We start from the raw sequence: 23755 nt of genomic DNA, 5'->3' as shown, positions 1-23755 counted from the left end.
TGTCCTGGGAGTGTTTGATGGGGACGGTGTAGAGGGAGCTTTACTCTGTATCTAACCCGGTGCTGTACCTGTCCTGGGAGTGTTTGATGGGGACGGTGTAGAGGGAACTTTACTCTGTAACTAACCCCATGCTTCACCTGTCCTGGGAGTGTTGGATGAGGAAAGTGTAGAGGGAGCTTTACTCTGTATCTAACCCCGTGCTGTACCTGTCCTGGGAGTGTTTGATGGGGACGGTGTAGAGGGAGCTTTACTCTGTATCTAACCCCGTGCTGTACCTGTCCTGGGAGTGTTTGATGGGGCCGGTGTAGAGGGAGCTTTACTCTGTATCTAACACCGTGCTGTACCTGTACTGTGAGTGTTTGATGGGGACAGTGTAGAGGGAGCTTTACTCTGTATCTAACCCCGTGCTGTACATGTCCTGGGAGTGTTTGATGGGGACGGTGTAGATGGAGCTTTAATATTTATCTAACCCCATGCTGTCCCTGTCCTGGGAGTGTTTGATGGGGACAGTGTAGAGGGAGCTTTACTCTGTATGTAACCCCGTGCTGTACATGTCCTAGGAGTGTTTGATGGGGACAATGAAGAGGGAGCTTTACTCTGTATCTAACCCCAAACTGTACCTGTCCTGGGAGTGTTTGATGGGAACGGTGTAGAGGGAGCTTTACTCTGTTTCTAACCCCGTGCTGTACCTGTCCTGGGAGTGTTTGATGGGGACAGTGTAGAGGGAGCTTTAGTCTGTATCTAACCCCGTGCTGTACCTGTCCTGGGAGTGTTTGATGGGGACAGTGTAGAGGGAGTTTTACTCTGTACCTAACCCCGTGCTGTACCTATCCTGAGAGTGTTTGATGGGGACAGTGTAGAGGGAGCTTTACTCTGTACCTAACCCCATGCTGTACCTATCCTGAGAGTGTTTGATGGGGACAGTGTAGAGGGAGCTTTACTCTCTATCTAACCCCGTGCTGTACCTGTCGTCGGAGTGTTTGATGCGGACGGTGTAGAGGGAGCTTTATTCTAGATCTAACCCCGTGCTGTCCCTGTCCTGGGATTGTTTGATGGGGACGGTGTAGAGGGAGCTTCACTCTGTATCTAACCCCGTACTGTACCTGTCCTGGGAGTGTATGATGGGGAGGGTGTAGATGGAGCTTTACTCTGTATCTAACCCCGTGCTGTACCTGTCCTGGGAGTGTTTGATGGGAAAAGTGTAGAGGCAGCTTTAGCCTGTATCTAACTTCGTGCTGTAGCTGTCCTGGGAGTGTTTGATGGGGACGGTGTAGAGGGAGCTTTGCTCTGCATCTAACCCCGTACTGTAGCTGTCCTGGGAGTGTTTGATGGGGACGGTGTAGAGGAAGACTTACTATGTACCTAACCAAGTGCTGTACCGGTCTTGGGAGTGTTTGATGGGGACGGTGTAGAGGGAGATTTACTCTGTATCTAACCCCGTGCTGTACCTGTCCTGGGAGTGTTTGATGGGGACGGTGTAGAGGAAGACTTACTATATACCTAACCCCATGCTGTACGTGTCTTGGGAGTGTTTGATGGGAACATTGTAGAGGGAGCTTTACTCTGTATCTAACCCCGTGCTGTCCCTGTCGTGGGAGTGTTTGATGGGGACAGTGTGGAGGGATCTTTACTCTGTATCTAACCCCGTACTGTACATGTCCTGGGAGTGTTTGATGGGGAGTGTAGAGGGAGAATTACACTGTATCTAACCCAGTGCTGTACCGGTCCTGGAAGTGTGTGATGGGGACAGTGAAGAGGGAGCCTTACTCTGTATCTAACCCCGTGCTGTACCTGTCCTGGGAGTGTTTGATGGGGACGGTGTAGAAGGAGCTTTAATCTGTGTCTAACCCCGTGCTGTACCTGTCCTGGGACTGTTTGATGGGGACGGTGTAGAAGGAGCTTTAATCTGTATCTAACCCCGTGCTGTACCTGTTCTGGGAGTGTGTGATGGGGACAGTGAAGAGGGAGCTTTACTCTGTATCTAACCCCGTGCTGTACCTGTCCTGGGAGTGTTTGATGGGGACAGTGTAGATGGAGCTTTAGTTTGTATCTAACCCCGTACTGTACATGTCCTGGGAGTGTTTGATGGGGAGTGTAGAGGGAGAATTACTCTGTATCTAACCCAGTGCTGTACCTGTCCTGGGAGTGTTTGATGGGGACAGTGTAGAGGGAGCTTTACTCTGAATCTAACCCCGTGCTGTCCCTGTCCTGGGTGTGTTTGATGGGGACGGTGTAGAGGGAGCTTTACTCTGTATCTAACCCCGTGCTGTACCTGTCCTGGGAGTGTATGATGGGGAGGGTGTAGAGGGAGCTTTACTCTGTATCTAACCCCGTGCTGTACCTGTCCTGGGTGTGTTTGATGGGGACATTGTAGGGGAAGCTTTACTCTGTATCTAACCCCGTGATGTACCTGTCCTTGGAGTGATTGACGGGGACAGTGTAGATGGAGCTTTAGTCTGTATCTAACCCCGTGCTGTACCTGTCCTGGGTGTGTTTGATGGGGACATTGTAGGGGGAGCTTTACTCTGTATCTAACCCCGTGATGTACCTGTCCTTGGAATGATTGACGGGGACAGTGTAGAGGGAGCTTTACTCTGTATTTAACCCCGTGCTGTACCTGTCCTGGGAGTGTTTGATGGGTCAGTGTACAGCGAGCTTTACTCTGAATCTAAGCCCGTGCTGTACCTATCCTGAGAGTGTTTGATGGGGACATGGTAGAGGGAGCTTTACCCTGTACCTAACCCCGTGCTGTACCTGTCCTGGGAGTGTTTGATGGGGAAGGTGTAGAGGGAGCTTTACTCTGTATCTAACCCCGTACTGTACATGTCCCAGGAGTGTTTGATGGGGACAGTGTAGAGGGAGCTATAGTCTGTTTCTAACCCCGTGCTGTACCTGTCCTGGGTGTGTTTGATGGGGACATTGTATGGGGAGCTTTACTCTGTATCTAACCCCGTGCTGTACCTGTCCTGGGAGTGTAAGATGGGGAGGTTGTTGAAGGAGCTTTACTCTGTATCAAACCCCGTGCTGTACCTGTCCTGGGAGTGTTTGATGGGGACAGTGTACAGGGAGATTTACTCTGTATCTAACCCCGTGCAGTACCTGTCCTGGGAGTGTTTGATGGGGACAGTGTAGAGGGAGCTTTACTCTGTATCTAACCCCGTGCTGTACCTTTCCTCGGACTGTTTGATGGGGACAGTGTAGAGGGAGTTTTACTGTGTATCTCACCCCGTGCTGTACATGTCCAGGGAGTGTTTGATGGGGACAGTGTAGAGGGAGCTTTACTCTGTATCTAACCCCGGGCTGTACCTGTCCTTGGAGTGTTTGATGGGGACGGTGAAGAGGGAGCTTTACTCTCTATCTAACCCCGTTATGTACCTTTCCTGCGAGTGTTAGATGGGGACAGTGTCAATGGAGCTTTACTCTGTATATAACCCCGTGCTGTACCTGTCCAGGGAGTGTTTGATGGGGACAGTGTCGAGGGAGCTTTACTCTGCATCTAACTCCGTGCTGTACCTGTCCTGGGAGTGTTTGATGGGGACGGTGTAGAGGGAGCTTTACTCTGCATCTAACCCCGTGCTGTACCTGTCCTGGGTGTGTTTGATGGGGACATTGTAGGGGGAGCTTTACTCTGTATCTAACCCCGTGATGTACCTGTCCTTGGAGTGATTGACGGGGACAGTGTAGATGGAGCATTAGTCTGTATCTAACCCCGTGCTGTACCTGTCCTGGGTGTGTTTGATGGGGACGGTGTAGAGGGAGCTTTACTCTGTATCTAACCCCTTACTGTACCTGTCCTGGGAGTGTTTGATGGGGACCGTGTAGAAGGAGCTTTACTCTGTATCTAACCCCGTGCTGCACCCGTCCTGGGAGTGTTTGATGGGGACAGTGTAGAGGGAGTTTTACTGTGTATCTCACCCCGTGCTGTACATGTCCAGGGAGTGTTTGATGGGGACAGTGTAGAGGGAGCTTTACTCTGTATCTATCCCTGTGCTGTACCTGACCTGTAAGAGTTTGATGGGGACACTGCAGAGGGAGCTTTACTCTGTATCTAACCCCGGGCTGTACCTGTCCTTGGAGTGTTTGATGGGGACGGTGAAGAGGGAGCTTTACTCTTTATCTAACCCCGTGATGTACCTTTCCTGCGAGTGTTAGATGGGGACAGTGTCAATCGAGCTTTACTCTGTATATAACCCGGTGCTGTACCTGTCCTGGGAGTGTTTGATGGGGACAGTGTCGAGGGAGCTTTACTCTGCATCTAACTCCGTGCTGTACCTGTCCTGGGAGTGTTTGATGGGGACGGTGTAGAGGGAGCTTTACTCTGCATCTAACCCCGTGCTGTACCTGTCCTGGGAGTGTTAGATGGGGACTGTGTAGAGGGAGCTTTACTCTGTATCTAACCCCGTGCTGTACCTGTCCTGGGTGTGTTTGATGGGGACGGTGTAGACGGAGCTTTACTCTGTATCTAACCCCGTGCTGTACCTGTCCTGGGTGTGTTTGATGGGGACATTGTATGGGGAGCTTTACTCTGTATCTAACCCCGTGATGTACCTGTCCTTGGAGTGATTGACGGGGACAGTGTAGATGGAGCATTAGTCTGTATCTAACCCCGTGCTGTACCTGTCCTGGGTGTGTTTGATGGGGACGGTGTAGAGGGAGCTTTACTCTTTTTCTAACCCCGTGCTGTACCTGTCCCGGGAGTGTTTGATGGGGACATTGTTGGGGGAGCTTTACTCTGTATCTAACCCCGTGATGTACCTGTCCTTGGAGTGATTGACGGGGACAGTGTAGATGGAGCATTAGTCTGTATCTAACCCCGTGCTGTACCTGTCCCGGGAGTGTTTGATGGGGACATTGTTGGGGGAGCTTTACTCTGTATCTAACCCCGTGCTGTACCTGTCCTGGGAGTGTTTGTTGTGGATGGTGCAGAGGGAGCTTTAACCTATATCTAACTCTGTGCTGTACCTGTCCTGGGAGTGTTTGATGGGGATGGTGTAGCGGGAGCTTTACTCTTTATCTAACCCCTTAATGTATATGTTTTGGGAGTGTTTGATGGGGATGGTGAAGAGGGAGCTTTACTCAGTATCTAACCCCGTGCTGTACCTTTCCTCGGACTGTTTGATGGGGACAGTGTAGAGGGAGTTTTACTGTGTATCTCACCCCGTGCTGTACGTGTCCTGGGAGTGTTTGATGGGACGGTGTAGAGGGAGCTTTACTCTGTATCTAACCCCGTGCTGTACCTGACCTGTAAGAGTTTAATGGGGACACTGCAGAGGGAGCTTTACTCTGTATCTAACCCCGGGCTGTACCTGTCCTTGGAATGTTTGATGGGGACGGTGTAGAGGGAGCTTTACTCTGTATCTAACCGCGTGCTGTACCTTTCCTGCGAGTGTTAGATGGGGACAGTGTCAAGGGAGCTTTACTCTGTATCTAACCCCGTGCTGTACCTGTCCTGGGAGTGTTTGATGGGGACAGTGTAGAGGGAGCTTTACTCTGTATCTAACCCCGTGCTGTACCTGTCCTGGGAGTGTTTGATGGGACGGTGTAGAGGGAGCTTTACTCTGTATCTAACCCTGTGCTGTACCTGTCCTGGGAGTGTTTGATGGGGACGGTGTAGAGGGAGCTTTACTCTGTATCTAACCCCGTGCTGTACCTGTCCTGGGAGTGTTTGATGGGGACGGTGTAGAGGGAGCTTTACTCTGCATCTAACCCCGTGCTGTACCTGTCTTGGAAGTGTTTGATGGGGACAGTGTCGAGGGAGCTTTACTCTGCATCTAACTCCGTGCTGTACCTGTCCTGCGAGTGTTTGATGGGGACGGTGAAGAGGGAGCTTTACTCTGTATCTAACCCCGTGCTGTACCTGTCCTGGGAGTGTTTGATGGGGACAGTGTAGAGGGAGCTTTACTCTGTATCTAACCCCGTGCTGTACCTGTCCTGGGAGTGTTTGATGGGGACAGTGTAGAGGGAGCTTTACTTTTTATATAAACCCGTACTGTGCCTGTCCTGGGAGTTTTTGATGGGGACAGTGTAGAGGGAGCTTTACTGTGCATCTCACTCCGTGCTGTACATGTGCTGGGAGTGTTTGATGGGAACAGTGTCGAGGGAGTTTTACTCTGAATCAAACCACTTGCTGTACCTGTCCTGTAAGAGTTTGATGGGGACAGGTTAGAGGGTGCTTTACTCTGTATCTATCCCTTACTGTATATGTCCTGGGAGTGTTTGATGGGGACAGTGTAGATGGAGCTTTACTCTGTATCTAACCCCGTGCGGTACCTGTCCTGGGCAGTGTTTGATGGGCACAGTGTAGAACGAGCTTTACTCTATATCTGATTCCGTACTGTACCTGTCCTGGGAGTGTTTGATTTTGACGGTGTAGAGGCAGCTTTACTCAGTATTTAACCCTGTGCTCTAACTGCCCTGGGAGTGTTTGATGGGGACGGTGTAGTGGGAGATTTACACTGCATCTAACCCCGTGCGGTGCCTGTCCTGGGAGTGTTTGTTGGGGACGGTGTAGAGGGAGCTTTACTCTGTATCTAACCCCTTACTGTATATGTCCTGGGAGAGTTTGATGAGGACAGCGTAGAGGGAGCTTTACTCTGTATCTAACCCCGTGCTGTACCTGTCCTGGGAGTGTTTGATGGGGACAGTGTCGAGGGAGCTTTACTCTGTATCTAACCCCGTGCTGTACCTGTCCTGGGAGTGTTTGATGGGAACAGTGTCGAGGTAGCTTTACTCTGTATCTAACCCCGTGCTGTACCTGTCCTGGGAGTGTTTGATGGGGACAGTGTAGAGGGAGCTTTACTCTGTATCTAACCCCGTGCTGTACCTGTCCTGGGAGTGTTTGATGGGGACAGTGTAGAGGGAGCTTTACTCTGTATCTAACCCCGTGCTGTACCTCTCCTGGGAGTGTTTGATGGGAACAGTGTCGAGGGAGCTTTACTCTGTATCTAACCCCGTGCTGTACCTGTCCTGTAAGAGTTTGATGGGGACAGGTTAGAGGGAGCTTTACTCTGTTTCTAACACAGTGCTCAACCTGTCCTGGGAGTGTTTGATGATGACAGTGTCGAGGGAGCTTTACTCTGTATCTAACCCCGTACTGTACCTGTCCTGGGAGTGTTTGATGGGGACGGTGTAGAGGGAGATTTATTCTGTATCTAACCCCGTGCTGTACCTGTCCTGGGAGTGTTTGATGGGGACGGTGTAGAGGAAGCTTTACTCTGTATCTAACCCCGTGCTGTCCCTGTCCTGGGAGTGTTTGATGGGGACAGTGAAGAGGGAGCTTTACTCTGTATCTAACCCCAAGCTGTACCTGCCCTGCGAGTGTTTGATGTGGACAGTGAAGAGCGAGCTTTACTCTGTATCTAACCCCGTACTGTACCTGTCCTGGGAGTGTTTGATATAGACGGTGTAGTGGGAGATTTTCACTGAATCTAACCCCGTGGGGTACCTGTCCAAGGAGTGTTTGATGGGGACGGTGTAGTGGGAGATTTACACTGAATCTAACTCTGTGCTGTATCTGTCCTGAGAGTGTTTGATGGGGACAGTGAAGATGGATCTTTACTATGTATTTAACCCCGTGCTGTACCTGTCCTGGGAGTGTTTGATGGGGACGGTGTAGAGGGAGCTTTACTCTGTATCTAACCCCGTGCTGTACCTGTCCTGGGAGTGTTTGATGGGGACGGTGTAGAGGGAGCATTACTCTGTATCTAACCCCGTGCTGTACCTGTCCTGGGAGTGTTTCTGGGGACGGTGTAGAGGGAGCTTTACTCTGTATCTAACCCCGTGCTGTACCTGTCCTGGGGGTGTTTGTTGGGGACGGTGTAGAGGGAGCTTTACTCTGTATCTAACCCCGTGCTGTACCTGTCCTGGGAGTGTTTGATTGGGACAGTGCAGAGGGAGCTTTACTCTGTACCTACCCACGTGCTGTACCTGTCCTGGGAGTGTTTGATGGGGAAAGTTTAAAGGGAGCTTTACTCTGCATCTAACTCCGTGCTGTTCCTGTCCTGGGAGTGTTTGATGGGGACATTGTAGAGGGAGCTTTACACTGTATCTAACCCCGTGCTGTACCTGTCCTGGGAGTGTTTGATGGGGACAGTGTAGAGGGAGCTTTACTCTGCATCTAATCGCGTGCCGTACCTGTCCTGGGAGTGTTTGATGGGGACGGTGTAGAGGGAGCTTTACTCTGTATCTAACCCCGTGCTGTACCTATCCTGGGAGTGTTTGATGGGGACAGTGTAGAGGGAGCTTTACTCTGCATCTAATCGCGTGCCGTACCTGTCCTGGGAGTGTTTGATGGGGACGGTGTAGAGGGAGCTTTACTCTGTATCTAACCCCGTGCTGTACCTGTCCTGGGAGTGTTAGATTCTGATGGTGTAGAGGGAGCTTTACTGTGTATCTAACCCCATACTGTACCGGTCCTGGGAGTGTTTATTGGGGACGGTGTAGAGGGAGCTTTACTCTGTATCTAACCCTGTGCTGTACCTGCCCTGGGAGTGTTTGATGGGGACGGTGTAGAGGGAGCTTTACTCTGTATCTAACCCTGTGCTGTACCTGTCCTGGGAGTGTTTGATGGGGACAGTGTAGAGGGAGCTTTACTCTGTATCTAACCCCGTGCTGTACCAGTCCTGCGAGTGTTTGATGCGGACAGTGTAGAGGGAGCTTTACTCTGTATCTAACCCCGTGCTGTACATGTCCTGGGAGTGTTTGATGGGGAAGGTGTAGAGGGAGCTTTACTCTGTATCTAACCCCGTGCTGTACCTGTCCTGGGAGTGTTTGATGGGGACGGTGTAGAGGGAGCTTTACTCTGTATCTAACCCTGTGCTGTAACTGTCCTGTTAGAGTTTGATGGGGACGGTGTAGAGGGAGCTTTACTCTGTATCTAACCCCGTGCTGTACCTGTCCTGGGAGTGTTTGATGGGGACAGTGTAGAGGGAGCTTTACTCTGCATCTAATCGCGTGCCGTACCTGTCCTGGGAGTGTTTGATGGGGACGGTGTAGAGGGAGCTTTACTCTGTATCTAACCCCGTGCTGTACCTGTCCTGGGAGTGTTAGATTCTGATGGTGTAGAGGGAGCTTTACTGTGTATCTAACCCCATACTGTACCGGTCCTGGGAGTGTTTGATGGGGACAGTGTAGAGGGAGCTTTACTCTGTATCTAACCCTGTGCTGTACCTGCCCTGGGAGTGTTTGATGGGGACGGTGTAGAGGGAGCTTTACTCTGTATCTAACCCTGTGCTGTACCTGTCCTGGGAGTGTTTGATGGGGACAGTGTAGAGGGAGCTTTACTCTGTATCTAACCCCGTGCTGTACCAGTCCTGCGAGTGTTTGATGCGGACAGTGTAGAGGGAGCTTTACTCTGTATCTAACCCCGTGCTGTACATGTCCTGGGAGTGTTTGATGGGGAAGGTGTAGAGGGAGATTTACTCTGTATCTAACCCCGTGCTGTACCTGTCCTGGGAGTGTTTGATGGGGACGGTGTAGAGGGAGCTTTACTCTGTATCTAACCCTGTGCTGTAACTGTCCTGTTAGAGTTTGATGGGGACGGTGTAGAGGGAGCTTTACTCTGTATCTAACCCCGTGCTGTACCTGTCCTGTAAGAGTTTGACAGCGACAGTGTAGAGGGAGCTTTTCTCTGTATCTAACCCCGTGCTGTACCTGTCCTGGGAGTGTTTGATGGGGACAGTGTAGAGTGAGCTTTACTCTGTATCTAACCCCGAGCTATACAAATCCTGGGATTGTTTGATGGGGACAGTGTAGAGGGAGCTTTACTCTGTATCTAATCCCGTGCTGTACCTGTCCTGGGAGTGTTTGATGTGGACAGTGTAGAGGGAACTTTACTCTGTATCTGACCCCGTGCTGTACCTGTCTGTGGAGTTTTTCATGGGGACAGTTTAGAGGGAGCTTTACTCTTTATCTAACCCCGTGCCGTACCTATCCTGGGAATGTTTGATGGGTACAATGTAGAGGGAGCTTTACTCTCCATCTAACCCCGTGCTGTACCTGTCCTGGGAGTGTTTGATGGGGACAGTGTAGAGGGAGCTTTACTCTGTAACTAACCCCGTGCTGTACCTGTCCTGGGAGTATTTGATGGTGAAAGTGTAGAGGGAGCTTTACTCTGTATCTAACCCTGTGCTGTACCTGTCCTGGGAATGTTTGGTGAGGAAGGTATAGATGGAGCTTTACTCTGTGTCTAACCCCGTGCGGTACATATCCGTGGAGTGTTTGATGCGGACAGTGTAGAGGGAGTTTTACTCTGTATCTAACCCCGTGCTGTACCTGTCCTGGGAGTGTTTGATGGGGACAGTGTAGAGGGAGCTTTACTCTGTATCTAACCCTGTGCTGTACCTGTCCTGGGAGTGTTTGATGGGGACTGTGTAGAGGGAGCTTTACTCTGTATCTTACCCCGTGCTGTACCTGTCCTGGGAGTCTTTGATGGAGACGGTGTAGAGGGAGCTTTACTCTGTATCTTACCCCGTGCTGTACCTGTCCTGGGAGTGTTTGATGGGGACGGTGTAGAGGGAGCTTTTCTCTGTATCTAACCCCATGCTGTCCCTGTCCTTGGAGTGTTTGATGGGGACGGTGTAGAGGGAGCTTTACTCTGTATCTAACCCCATGCTGTACCTGTCCTGGGAGTGTTTGATGGGGACAGTGTCGAGGGAGTTTTACTCTGTATCTACCCCCGTGCTGTACCTGTCATGGGAGTGTTTGATGGGGACAGTATAGAGGGAGATTTACTCTGTATCTAACCCCGTGCTGTACCTGTCCTGGGAGTGTTTGATGAGGACAGTGTAGAGGGAGCTTTACTCTGTATCTAACCCCGTGCTGTACCTGTCCTGGGAGTGTTTGATGGGGAGGGTGTAGAGGGAGCTTTACTCTGTATCCAACCCCGTGCTGTACCTGTCCTGGGAGTGTTTGATGTTGAGGTTGCGGAGGGAGATTTACTCTCTCCCTCTGTAGCTAATACTTCCTGTCTAATCCCTGTTTGTTCTCTTTCAGCTCTTCACCATGAGGATATGGAGGTGACGGTCTCGAGGGACGATGTGGATGTCCTTGAGGTGGCCGGAGTTCCGCTGTTGGATGACCTTTGCCCTCCTGCCGGTTCCCAGCCCCCTCCGGTGTTGGAGGAGGAGCCCCGCCTCTCCCCTCGGCCCCGCACCCCCGACCCCGGTGACCCTCTGGACTCCCCTGTGTCCGGCCAGATCGATACGGAGGTAGCCCCTGCATCAGAGGTTGAGGGGGGTCCCAGTTGGTCTGGGGGACCCTCCCTCAGCAGCCCCTCGGACGGATGCCCCTCTTCCCCCGGCGAGGAAGGCCCCCTCCTCTCCCTCCCCAATCCTCAGCCCGACATCTGTCCCGGCGACCCCGGATCGACCCCATCTTTCCTGCTCCCCGCCCACCATGACCTCCCCCCTCCTCCTCCTCCTCTTCCTCCTCCCTCCGACCTCCCCCCCGCACCCCCTGACCCCCGGGGGTCGTTAGCCGGAGACCCCGGCCCGGGGGTGGATGGTGGCCGGACCCCTCCCCTCCACGAGCCCGACGGGGGCCTGCGGTGGGCCGATGTGGACCGGTCCGGGTCCGGCGAGTCTCTGGGGGCCCGAGGGAAGGTCCAGGTCTACTTCCTGCTGGGCCTCTTGCCCCCCGGCTCGCCCCCCACTTCACCCCTCGCCGTGCCCCACAAGCCAGAGGCCCACCTGGAGGGACAAGCGCTCCCGGAGAGGAGCGCGGCGGCGGAGGAGGAGGAGGAGGAGGTGGAGGAGGTTGAGGAGGTTGAGGAGAAGGAGGAGGGTGTGCGGGATGCCCCAGGAGGAGAGGTCAGCCCAGCGAGGCTGCGGAGGGAGGGGAGTTCGAGGATGCGTTCGTGGAGTGCGCCCCCGCTGGGCAGTCCGACCCCCTCACCCGAGGGCCCGGGCGCTGCCCGCCATTGCCGCTCGACCGGTGGGAGCTCCCGTTGCCGACTGAGGCGCCAAGATGCCATATCCACCGAGGGAGAGGAGGAGGACGAGGTGGAGGCGGAGGAGGAGGAGGGGGCGGAGGAGGAGGGAGTGGAGGACGAGGGGTCCGCGGTCAGGGGAGGCAGCGGACGGAAGCCCCTGGCCAAGTCCAGCAGTTGCCCCTCGCCGGGGTGGATGCCGGGTCTGGAATTCCACCGGGGCGGCGATGCCCTCAGCGGGGGCAACCAGCTGGTCGAGAAGCGCCCATCCCGAGAGTGGCATCGGAGGGGCATCAGGAGGCCTTCCATGGCTACCTCATCATCGCAAGGTGGGTCAGCGGCTCTGAACTCCTCACCCAGCCCCCCACCCCCCTCCCTCCCTCGCTCTGAACCATTGACCCCATTCCTGGATACCCTCGATGGGTGAGCAGTCTTCGCTCCCTGGGCTGGACGACCTCACAGGTTCATGACCCTCGGAGCGAAGCAATTTCCCCGTCCCGAACTAGGCAGCGGCGATCCTAACGCGCGCAGTTCGAGGGAGAGAAGGGTGGGTCTAAGACTAGTGAATTAAACTTAAAATAAGGGCCTCCAGAGCTGGCTAAAGTCAGTTGGCAGATTCGGTTAAGGGATTGGTCAGCGCAGGTGGGCATTTAAGGAAATATTTCAGAATACAGCAGAGAAGGCACATCCCAGGGCGGAAGAAAAATCCCGAGGGAATGACACACCATCCCTGGCTGACTAAGGTAGTTAAAGGTAGTGTCGAATCCATGAAAAGTCCCCAGTTCCTGATGGGCTTCACCCCAGGGTCTTGAACGTAATCGGGCAGAGTCAACATGGTTTGGTGAAAGGGAAAATCATGTTTGACTAATTTAACGGAGTCCTGTGAGGAAGCAACAAGTGCTGTGGGTAAAGGGGAACCGGTGGATGGGCTGTACTTAGATTTCCAGAAGGCTTTTGGTATAGTGCCACACAAAAGGCTGTTACAGAAAATAAAAGCTCGAAACGGGCAGGTGGAGTATCATGTGGGAAAACATCAACTTGCCCAGTTTGGCAGGAAGAATATAAAAAAGCTGTACCTTATTTCAATGGAGACAGAATGCAGAACTCTGAGGTACAGAGGGACCTGGGCGTCCCTGGGGTACGAATCACACCAAGTTAGTAGGCAGATGCAGCGAGTGGTTAGGAAGGCCAATGGACTGATGTCCTTCACCGCAAGAGGCGGGGAGATGGAGTATAACAGTAGACGAGTCACCCTCAAACTGTACATTGGTGAGTCCGCAGCTGGAGTACTGTGAAGAGTTTTGGTCTCCTTATTGAGGGAGGGATAGCCTTGCCTTGGAGGCCGTTCAGAGAAGGTTCACTGGGCTGATTCCTGGGGCGAAGGAGGAGGGGGGGGATTTAATCCTACCAGGAGAGGTTGGGTCCCCGTACACGTTGGAGTTTAGAAGAGTGGGAGAGGCGATGTCAGATTCTGAGGTGAGGGCTCGACAGAGAGGATGTTCCTCCTGTTTCACGTGGGAATCTGGAAGGAGGAGGGAGGGGTCGCGGTTTCAGGATCAGGGGCCTCCCGCTGAAGACGGAGAGGAGGAGGAATTTGAAAGGATGTTCCTCCTGCCTCACGTGGGAATCTAGAAGTAGGAGGGAGGGGTCGCGGTTTCAGGATAAGGGGCCCCCCGCTGAAGACGGAGACGAGGAGGAATTTTGTCTCCTGGAGGGTCGTCCGCCTGTGGAATTCTACCCCCCCCTCCCGGAGAGCTGTGAGTGCCGGGTCACTGGATGTATCCGAGGCCGAGTGAGACAGGGTTTCTGATCGACGAGGGAGTGGAGGGTTATGCCGGGGGGTGGGTCGGTTGGGGGGGGGGGTGGTGGGAAAGGCAGGAAGTTGGAGTTAAGGCCACAATCAGATCAGCCACAATCTTAACAAACGGTAGTACAGGCTCAAGGGGCCGAGTAGCCTACCCCGGCTCCTCATTCGTCCGTTCGCAAGTTCAACGTTTTCAAACCCTCTCTGGCCTCGGGTGGGGTGCCAGAGGACTGCTGATGTCCCGTTATTAAAAAAGGGGAGGAAGGGGTAGGCCAGGAATTTAATCCACAGGCCAGTTGGTCTAACCTCGGTGGTGAGGAAGTTACTAGAAAGAATTCTGAGGGACAGAATGTATCTGCACTTGGAGGGACGCGGATTAATCAGGGATTAGTCAGCATGGATCTGTTAAGGGGAGGTTGTGTTTGTGACAAATTTGATGGAGTTTCTTGAGGAGGTACCCAGGAGTGTCGATGAGGGTAATGCAGTTGATGTGGTCTACATGGACTTTAGCAAAGCTTTTGATCAGGTCCCTCATGGCAGACCGGTCAAGAAGGTAAGAGCCCATGGGATCCAAAGGCAAAGTGGGAGGTTGGATCCAAAACTGGCTGAGAGGCAGGGAGCAGAGGGCGATGGTGGAGGGAGGTTTCTGTGACTGGAAACCTGTTTCCAGTGGGGTTCCACAGGGCCCGGTGTAGGGGCCCTTGCTGTTTGAGGTGTAGTTAAATGATTTGGACTTGAATGTAGGAGAGTTGATCAAGAAGTTCGTGGATGACACGAAAATTGGCGGGGTGGTAAATAGCGAGGAGGATAGTCTTGGATTATAGGAGGATATAGACAGGCTGGTCAGATGGGCAAAGAAGTGGCAAATGCAGTTTAATCGGGATAAGTGTGAGGCGATGCACTTGGGCAGGACAAACAAGGCACGGGAATACACGATGGATGGTAGGACCCTGGGAAGTAGCGAGGATCAGAGGGACCTTGGTGTGCATGTCCACCGGTCCCTTAAGGTAGCGGGACAGTTAGATAAGGTGGTTAAGAAGGGATATGGGATACTTGCCTTTATTAGCCGAGGTGTAGAATATAAGAGCAGGGAGGTTATGCTGGGACTGTATAAAACGCTGGTTAGGCCACAGATAGAGTATTGAGTGCAGTTCTGGAGTCCACATTATAGGAAGGATGTGACTGCACTAGAGAGAGGGCAGAGGATGTTGCCTGGGCTGGAGGGTCTAAGCTATGAGGAAAGATTGGATAGGCTGGGGTTGTTTTCCTTGGAGCAGCGGAGGTTGAGAGGGGACCTGATAAGATGATGAGGGGTGTAGATCAGGTGGATAGGGAGGCACTTTTTTCCCATTAGTTCAGGAGTCAATAACCAGGGAGGCATAGATTTAAGGCAAGAGGCAGAAGGTTAAGAGGGGTGTTGAGTAGAAATGTGATCACCCAGAGAGAGGTGGGAGTCTGGAACTCACTGCCTGAAAGAGTGGGAGAGGAAGAAACCCTCTTAACATTGAAGAACCATTGAAATATTCACTTGCACTGCCATATCCTCCAGGGATATGGGGCAAGAGCTAGAAAATTGGATTGGTGTAGTCAGATCTGTGTTGACCATGGATACGATGGGCTGAATAGCCTCCTTCTCTGCTGTAAACCTCTATGAGTCTATATATACACCAGGACTAAACCTTGACCAACTTCACCAGCCAATGCCTGTCAAGATGAAGGATGTTCCCGATGTTAGGGGGCAGTCCAGACAGAGGGGGGAACGGTCTGAGGATAAGGGGTAGACCTTTCAGGACTGAGATGAGGAGAAATTTCTTCACCCAAAGAGTGTTGAGCCTGTGGAATTCATTCCAACAGAAAGTAGCTGAGGACAGAACAGTGAGTGTTTAGAAGAAGGAGTTAGGTATAGCTCTTGGGGCGAAAGGGATCGAAGGGAATGGGGAGAAAGCGGGAGAGCAGGTTATTGAGTTGGATGATCAGCCATGATCAGAATGAATGGGATAGCAGGTTCGAAGGGCTGAATAACCTCTTCCTGCTCCTAGTTTCTACGTTCCTATGAGAATGCACCTTTTAATGCCCAGTCTGGAAATCGACTAGTGTCTCTCAGACCCCTCTCTCTCTCAGGGAGATACCTGTACACTGACTGGTGTCTCTCAGTCCCCCCTCTCTCTCTCAGGGAGATACCTGTACACTGACTGGTGTCTCTCAGTCCCCTCTCTCTCTCTCAGGGAGATACCTGTACACTGACTGGTGTCTCTCAGTCCCCTCTCTCTCTCAGGGAGATATCTGTACACTGACTGGTGTCTCTCAGTCCCCTCTCTCTCTCAGGGAGATATCTGTACACTGACTGGTGTCTCTCAGTCCCCTCTCTCTCTCTCAGGGAGATACCTGTACACTGACTGGTGTCTCTCAGCCCCCTCTCTCTCTCTCAGGGAGATATCTGTACACTGACTGGTGTCTCTCAGTCCCCCCTCTCTCTCAGGGAGATATCTGTACACTGACTGGTGTCTCTCAGTCCCTCTCTCTCAGGGAGATATCTGTACACTGACTGGTGTCTCTCAGTCTCTCTCTCTCAGGGAGATACCTGTACACTGACTGGTGTCTCTCAGTCCCTCTCTCTCAGGGAGATATCTGTACACTGACTGGTGTCTCTCAGTCCCCTCTCTCTCAGGGAGATATCTGTACACTGACTGGTGTCTCTCAGTCCCCTCTCTCTCAGGGAGATATCTATGCACTGACTGGTGTCTCTCAGTCCCCTCTCTCTCAGGGAGATATCTGTACACTGACTGGTGTCTCTCAGTCCCTCTCTCTCTCAGGGAGATATCTGTACACTGACTGGTGTCTCTCAGTCCCTCTCTCTCAGGGAGATATCTGTACACTGACTGGTGTCTCTCAGTCCCCTCTCTCTCTCTCAGGGAGATATCTGTACACTGACTGGTGTCTCTCAGTCCCCTCTCTCTCTCTCAGGGAGATATCTGTACACTGACTGGTGTCTCTCAGTCCCCTCTCTCTCAGGGAGATATCTGTACACTGACTGGTGTCTCTCAGTCCCCTCTCTCTCAGGGAGATATCTATGCACTGACTGGTGTCTCTCAGTCCCCTCTCTCTCAGGGAGATATCTGTACACTGACTGGTGTCTCTCAGTCCCTCTCTCTCTCAGGGAGATATCTGTACACTGACTGGTGTCTCTCAGTCCCTCTCTCTCAGGGAGATATCTGTACACTGACTGGTGTCTCTCAGTCCCCTCTCTCTCTCTCAGGGAGATATCTGTACACTGACTGGTGTCTCTCAGTCCCCTCTCTCTCTCTCAGGGAGATATCTGTACACTGACTGGTGTCTCTCAGTCCCTCTCTCTCTCAGGGAGATATCTGTACACTGACTGGTGTCTCTCAGTCCCTCTCTCTCTCAGGGAGATATCTGTACACTGACTGGTGTCTCTCAGTCCCTCTCTCTCTCAGGGAGATATCTGTACACTGACTGGTGTCTCTCAGTCCCTCTCTCTCTCAGGGAGATATCTGTGCACTGACTGGTGTCTCTCAGTCCCCTCTCTCTCAGGGAGATATCTGTACACTGACTGGTGTCTCTCAGTCCCTCTCTCTCTCAGGGAGATATCTGTGCACTGACTGGTGTCTCTCAGTCCCCTCTCTCTCAGGGAGATATCTGTACACTGACTGGTGTCTCTCAGTCCCTCTCTCTCTCAGGGAGATATCTGTACACTGACTGGTGTCTCTCAGTCCCTCTCTCTCTCAGGGAGATATCTGTACACTGACTGGTGTCTCTCAGTCCCCTCTCTCTCTCAGGGAGATATCTGTACACTGACTGGTGTCTCTCAGTCCCCTCTCTCTCTCTCTCAGGGAGATATCTGTACACTGACTGGTGTCTCTCAGTCCCCTCTCTCTCAGGGAGATATCTGTACACTGACTGGTGTCTCTCAGTCCCCTCTCTCTCAGGGAGATATCTGTACACTGACTGGTGTCTCTCAGTCCCTCTCTCTCTCAGGGAGATATCTGTACACTGACTGGTGTCTCTCAGTCCCCTCTCTCTCTAAGGGAGATATCTGTACACTGACTGGTGTCTCTCAGTCCCTCTCTCTCTCAGGGAGATATCTGTACACTGACTGGTGTCTCTCAGTCCCTCTCTCTCAGGGAGATATCTGTACACTGACTGGTGTCTCTCAGTCCCCTCTCTCTCTCTCAGGGAGATATCTGTACACTGACTGGTGTCTCTCAGTCCCCTCTCTCTGAGGGAGATATCTGTACACTGACTGGTGTCTCTCAGTCCCTCTCTCTCTCTCAGGGAGATATCTGTACACTGACTGGTGTCTCTCAGTCCCCTCTCTCTCAGGGAGATATCTATACACTGACTGGTGTCTCTCAGTCCCTCTCTCTCTCTCAGGGAGATATCTGTACACTGACTGGTGTCTCTCAGTCCCTCTCTCTCTCAGGGAGATATCTGTACACTGACTGGTGTCTCTCAGTCCCCCCTCTCTCTCTCAGGGGGATATCTGTACACTGACTGGTGTCTCTCAGTCCCTCTCTCTCTCTCTCAGGCAGATATCTGTACACTGACTGGTGTCTCTCAGTCCCCTCTCTCTCTCTCAGGGAGATATCTGTACACTGACTGGTGTCTCTCAGTCCCTCTCTCTCAGGGAGATATCTGTACACTGACTGGTGTCTCTCAGTCCCTCTCTCTCTCAGGGAGATATCTGTACACTGACTGGTGTCTCTCAGTCCCCTCTCTCTCTCAGGGAGATATCTGTACACTGACTGGTGTCTCTCAGTCCCCTCTCTCTCTCAGGGAGATATCTGTACACTGACTGGTGTCTCTCAGTCCCCTCTCTCTCTCTCTCAGGGAGATATCTGTACACTGACTGGTGTCTCTCAGTCCCTCTCTCTCAGGGAGATATCTGTACACTGACTGGTGTCTCTCAGTCCCTCTCTCTCAGGGAGATATCTGTACACTGACTGGTGTCTCTCAGTCCCCTCTCTCTCTCTCAGGGAGATATCTGTACACTGACTTGTGTCTCTCAGTCCCTCTCTCTCTCAGGGAGATATCTGTACACTGACTGGTGTCTCTCAGTCCCCTCTCTCTCAGGGAGATATCTGTACACTGACTGGTGTCTCTCAGTCCCCTCTCTCTCTCAGGGAGATATCTGTACACTGACTGGTGTCTCTCAGTCCCCTCTCTCTCTGGATTTTGACTGACTCCTGGATTCTCTTTGTGTGTTTAGATAGCCTCCAGGATCAGAGGACTGATTTGGAGAGTGAAGATTTGCCGGAGATGGGGTCAGTATTTATTTCATTAATGTGTTCTAGCTGAATGTGTTCACTGATCAATCTCCCTCATCCTCTCCCTCATTCTCTCCATCTCTGCCTTTCAGGGAACCCAGTAACTTACAGGCCAGGCTGAGTCGGAGAAGATCGAAGATTCTACAGTCCTGTGAGAACAAGCCTCTCTCCCTCTCTTTCTTTCTCCATCTCACACTCTCTCCATCCCTGTCTGCATCTCACTGTCTGTCTCTCCACCCCCATCTCACTTCCTCTCTCTCTCGATACCCATCACCATCTCACTCCCTCTCTCTCTCCAACACCATCTCCATCTCACTCCCTCTCTCTCTCCGTCCACATCTCCATCTCACTCCCTCTCTCTCTCCAACACCATCTCCATCTCACTCCCTCTCTCTCTCCGTCCACATCTCCATCTCACTCCTTCTCTCTCTCCATCCCCTTCTCCATCTCACTCCCTCTCTCTCCATCCCCATCTCCATCTCACTCCCTCTCTCTCCATCCCCATCTCCACCTCACTCCCTCTCTCTCTCCATATCCATCTCCATCTCACTCCCTCTCTCTCTCCATCCCCATCACCATCTCACTCCCTCTCTCTCTCCATCCCCATCTCCACCTCACTCCCTCTCTCTCTCCATATCCGTCTCCATCTCACTCCCTCTCTCTCTCCATATCCGTCTCCATCTCACTCCCTCTCTCTCCATCCCCATCTCCATCTCACTCCCTCTCTCTCCATCCCCATCTTCATCTCACTCCCTCTCTCTCCCCATCCCCATCTAAATCTCACTCCCTCTCTCTCTCCATCCCCATCTCCATCTCACTCCCTCTCTCTCTCCGTCCACATCTCCATCTCACTCCTTCTCTCTCTCCATCCCCTTCTCCATCTCACTCCCTCTCTCTCCATCCCCATCTCCATCTCACTCCCTCTCTCTCCATCCCCATCTTCATCTCACTCCCTCTCTCTCCATCCCCATCTCCATCTCACTCCCTCTCTCTCCATCCCCATCTCCATCTCACTCCCTCTCTCTCTCCATATCCGTCTCCATCTCACTCCCTCTCTCATCTCTGGCCGTCACTCTCTCTTTCTCTGCCTCTCCATCATTCTCTCTCTCTTCCTTGCTTCCCTGTTCACTCCATCTCTCCCTCCCTCTCCTTGTCTCTCTGTCTCTCCAGCTCACTCTCTGTCTCTCCTTTTCTATCTCTCTCTCTGTCCCACTCTCCCTCCGACCTCCATCCCGCTCTACCCCTCACTGTCTCTTCCTCTCTCTGTCTCCCTCTCTCCCTTTTTCTCTCTCTGTCTCCCTCTCTCTCTCCCTTTTTCTCTCTCTGTCTCCCTCACTCTCTCCATCCCACTCCCTCTCTTTCTCTGTAACTGTCCATCACTGTCTCTCCTTCTCTCTCTTTCCCTCTCTCCCTCTGTCTCTATCTCTCTCTCACACCATCACCCTCCCCATGTCTCATCCTCTCCCTGTTGCTCCCTCTCTCTCTCTCCGTTTGTCTATATTCTTCTATCTCTCCCTCCCTCTCTCTCTCCATTTTCAACCCTCTGTTCCTCTCACCCTCCCTCCCTCTCCCTCCCTCCCTCCCCCCACCCCAGTCTCCTCCCACCCTAGTCTCCCCCACCCCAGTCTCCCCCCACCCCAGTCTCCCCCCAGCCCAGTCTCTCCTTTCCTCACTCTCCCTTCCTGATACACTGTCCCGTCTCTCTCACCCTCTCCCTCTCCCTCTCTCCCTCCCGCTCTCTCCCTATCTCTCTCTCTCTCACCCTCTCTCTCTCCCTCTCTCCCTCCTGCTCTCTCTCTCCCGCTCTCTCTCCCGCTCTCTCTCTCTCTCTCTCTGTCTCTCTCTCTCTCTCTCTCTCCCGCTCTCTCTCTCCCGCTCTCTCTCCCGTTCTCTCTCTCTCTCTCTCTCTGTCTCTCTCTCTCTCTCTGTCTCTCTCCCGCTCTCTCTCTCTCTCTCTCTCTCTCCCTCTCTCTGATTTGGACCTTGTACCTGCTGGACTCAGTCTCTCTCTCCCTGATTCTCCCACAGCCTCTCTCCTGTATCAGGAATACAGCCATGTCACCCTGTATCTCTCCCTCTCTCTCTCTCTCTCGCTCCCGCTCTCTCTCCCGCTCTCTCTCTCTCTCTCTCTCTCTCTCTCGCTCCCGCTCTCTCTCCCGCTCTCCCTCTCTCTGATTTGGATCTGGAACCTGCTGGACTCAGTCTCTCTCTCCCTGATTCTCCCACAGCCTCTCTCCTGTATCAGGAGTACAGCCATGTCACCCTGTATCTCTCCCTCTCTCTCTCTCTCGCTCCCGCTCTCTCTCTCTATCTCTCTCTCCCGCTCTCTCTCTCTCTGATTTGGATCTGGAACGTGCTGGACTCAGTCTCTCTCTCCCTGATTTTCCCACAGCCTCTCTCCTGTATCAGGAGTACAGCCATGTCACCCTGTATCTCTCCCTCTCTCTCTCGCTCCCGCTCTCTCTCCCGCTCTCTCTCTCTCTCTCTTTCTCTCTCTGATTTGGACCTTGTACCTGCTGGACTCAGTCTCTCTCTCCCTGATTCTCCCACAGCCTCTCTCCTGTATCAGGAGTACAGCCATGTCACCCTGTATCTCTCCCTCTCTCTCTCTCTCTCTTGCTCCCGCTCTCTCTCCCGCTCTCTCTCTCTCTCTCTCGCGCCCGCTCTCTCTCCCGCTCTCTCTCCCGCTCTCCCTCTCTCTGATTTGGACCTTGTACCTGCTGGACTCAGTCTCTCTCTCCCTGATTCTCCCACAGCCTCTCTCCTGTATCAGGAGTACAGCCATGTCACCCTGTATCTCTCCCTCTCTCTCTCTCTCTCTCCCGCTCTCTCTCTCTCTCCCTCTCTCTCTCTCTCTCTGATTTGGACCTTGTACCTGCTGGACTCAGTCTCTCTCTCCCTGATTCTCCCACAGCCTCTCTCCTGTATCAGGAGTACAGCCATGTCACCCTGTATCTCTCCCTCTCTCTCTCTCTCTCTCCCGCTCTCTCTCCCACTCTCTCCCTCTCTCTCCCGCTCTCTCTCTCTCTGATTTGGATCTGGAACCTGCTGGACTCAGTCTCTCTCTCCCTGATTCTCCCACAGCCTCTCTCCTGTATCAGGAATACAGCCATGTCACCCTGTATCTCTCCCTCTCTCTCTCTCTCTCTCCCGCTCTCTCTCCCGCTCTCTCTCTCCCGCTCTCTCTCTCTCTGATATGGACCTTGTACCTGCTGGACTCAGTCTCTCTCTCCCTGATTCTCCCACAGCCTCTCTCCTGTATCAGGAATACAGCCATGTCACCCTGTATCTCTCCCTCTCTCTCTCTCTCTCTCCCGCTCTCTCTCCCGCTCTCTCTCTCTCTCGCTCTCTCTCTCTCTGATTTGGACCTTGTACCTGCTGGACTCAGTCTCTCTCTCCCTGATTCTCCCACAGCCTCTCTCCTGTATCAGGAGTACAGCCATGTCACCCTGTATCTCTCCCTCTCTCTCTCTCTCGCTCCCGCTCTCTCTCCCGCTCTCCCGCTCTCTGATTTGGATCTGGAACCTGCTGGACTCAGTCTCTCTCTCCCTGATTCTCCCACAGCCTCTCTCCTGTATCAGGAGTACAGCCATGTCACCCTGTATCTCTCCCTCTCTCTCTCTCTCGCTCCCGCTCTCTCTCCCGCTCTCTCTCTCTCTCTCTCTCTCTCTGATTTGGACCTTGTACCTGCTGGACTCAGTCTCTCTCTCCCTGATTCTCCCACAGCCTCTCTCCTGTATCAGGAGTACAGCCATGTCACCCTGTATCTCTCCCTCTCTCTCTCTCTCTCGCTCCCGCTCTCTCTCTCTCTCCCTCTCTCTCTCTCTCTCTGATTTGGACCTTGTACCTGCTGGACTCAGTCTCTCTCTCCCTGATTCTCCCACAGCCTCTCTCCTGTATCAGGAGTACAGCCATGTCACCCTGTATCTCTCCCTCTCTCTCTCTCTCGCTCCCGCTCTCTCTCTCTCTCCCTCTCTCTCTCTCTCTCTGATTTGGACCTTGTACCTGCTGGACTCAGTCTCTCTCTCCCTGATTCTCCCACAGCCTCTCTCCTGTATCAGGAGTACAGCCATGTCACCCTGTATCTCTCCCTCTCTCTCTCTCCCGCTCTCTCTCTCTCTCTCCCACTCTCTCTCTCTCTGATTTGGATCTGGAACCTGCTGGGCTCAGTCTCTCTCTCCCTGATTCTCCCACAGCCTCTCTCCTGTATCAGGAGTACAGCAATGTCACCCTGTATCTCTCCCTCTCTCTCTCTCTCGCTCCCGCTCTCTCTCCCGCTCTCCCTCTCTCTTATTTGGATCTGGAACCTGCTGGACTCAGTCTCTCTCTCCCTGATTCTCCCACAGCCTCTCTCCTGTATCAGGAATACAGCCATGTCACCCTGTATCTCTCCCTCTCTCTCTCTCTCTCTCCCGCTCTCTCTCCCGCTCTCTCTCTCTCCCGCTCTCTCTCTCTCTGATTTGGACCTTGTACCTGCTGGACTCAGTCTCTCTCTCCCTTATTCTCCCACAGCCTCTCTCCTGTATCAGGAATACAGCCATGTCACCCTGTATCTCTCCCTCTCTCTCTCTCTCGCTCCCCGCTCTCTCTCCCGCTCTCCCTCTCTCTGATTTGGATCTGGAACCTGCTGGACTCAGTCTCTCTCTCCCTGATTTTCCCACAGCCTCTCTCCTGTATCAGGAGTACAGCCATGTCACCCTGTATCTCTCTCTCTCTCTCTCTCGCTCCCGCTCTCTCTCT

General features: G+C 52.9%; 1 protein-coding gene across 1 annotated transcript in view; it reads left to right on the top strand.

Moving 5' to 3' along the window:
* Positions 1-11846: 11846 nt before the first annotated feature.
* LOC144675796 (rho guanine nucleotide exchange factor 5-like) overlaps positions 11847-23755 on the top strand; it is a gene marked incomplete at its 3' end in the record, with an annotated part of 17508 nt that continues 5599 nt past the window's right edge. Inside the window, exons 1-3 of the mRNA XM_078536381.1 lie at positions 11847-12255; positions 18958-19012; positions 19108-19166. Coding sequence (XP_078392507.1) covers positions 11847-12255; positions 18958-19012; positions 19108-19166 — 523 coding nt within the window. The remainder of the gene's footprint in view (positions 12256-18957; positions 19013-19107; positions 19167-23755) is intronic.

This window comes from Cetorhinus maximus, unplaced genomic scaffold, assembly GCF_964194155.1.
Source record: "Cetorhinus maximus unplaced genomic scaffold, sCetMax3.hap1.1 HAP1_SCAFFOLD_1161, whole genome shotgun sequence".
NCBI classification, from domain to species: domain Eukaryota; kingdom Metazoa; phylum Chordata; class Chondrichthyes; order Lamniformes; family Cetorhinidae; genus Cetorhinus; species Cetorhinus maximus.
The sequence above is the reverse complement of the archived record's forward strand: the minus strand, read 5'-3'. Positions and strand labels throughout refer to the sequence as shown.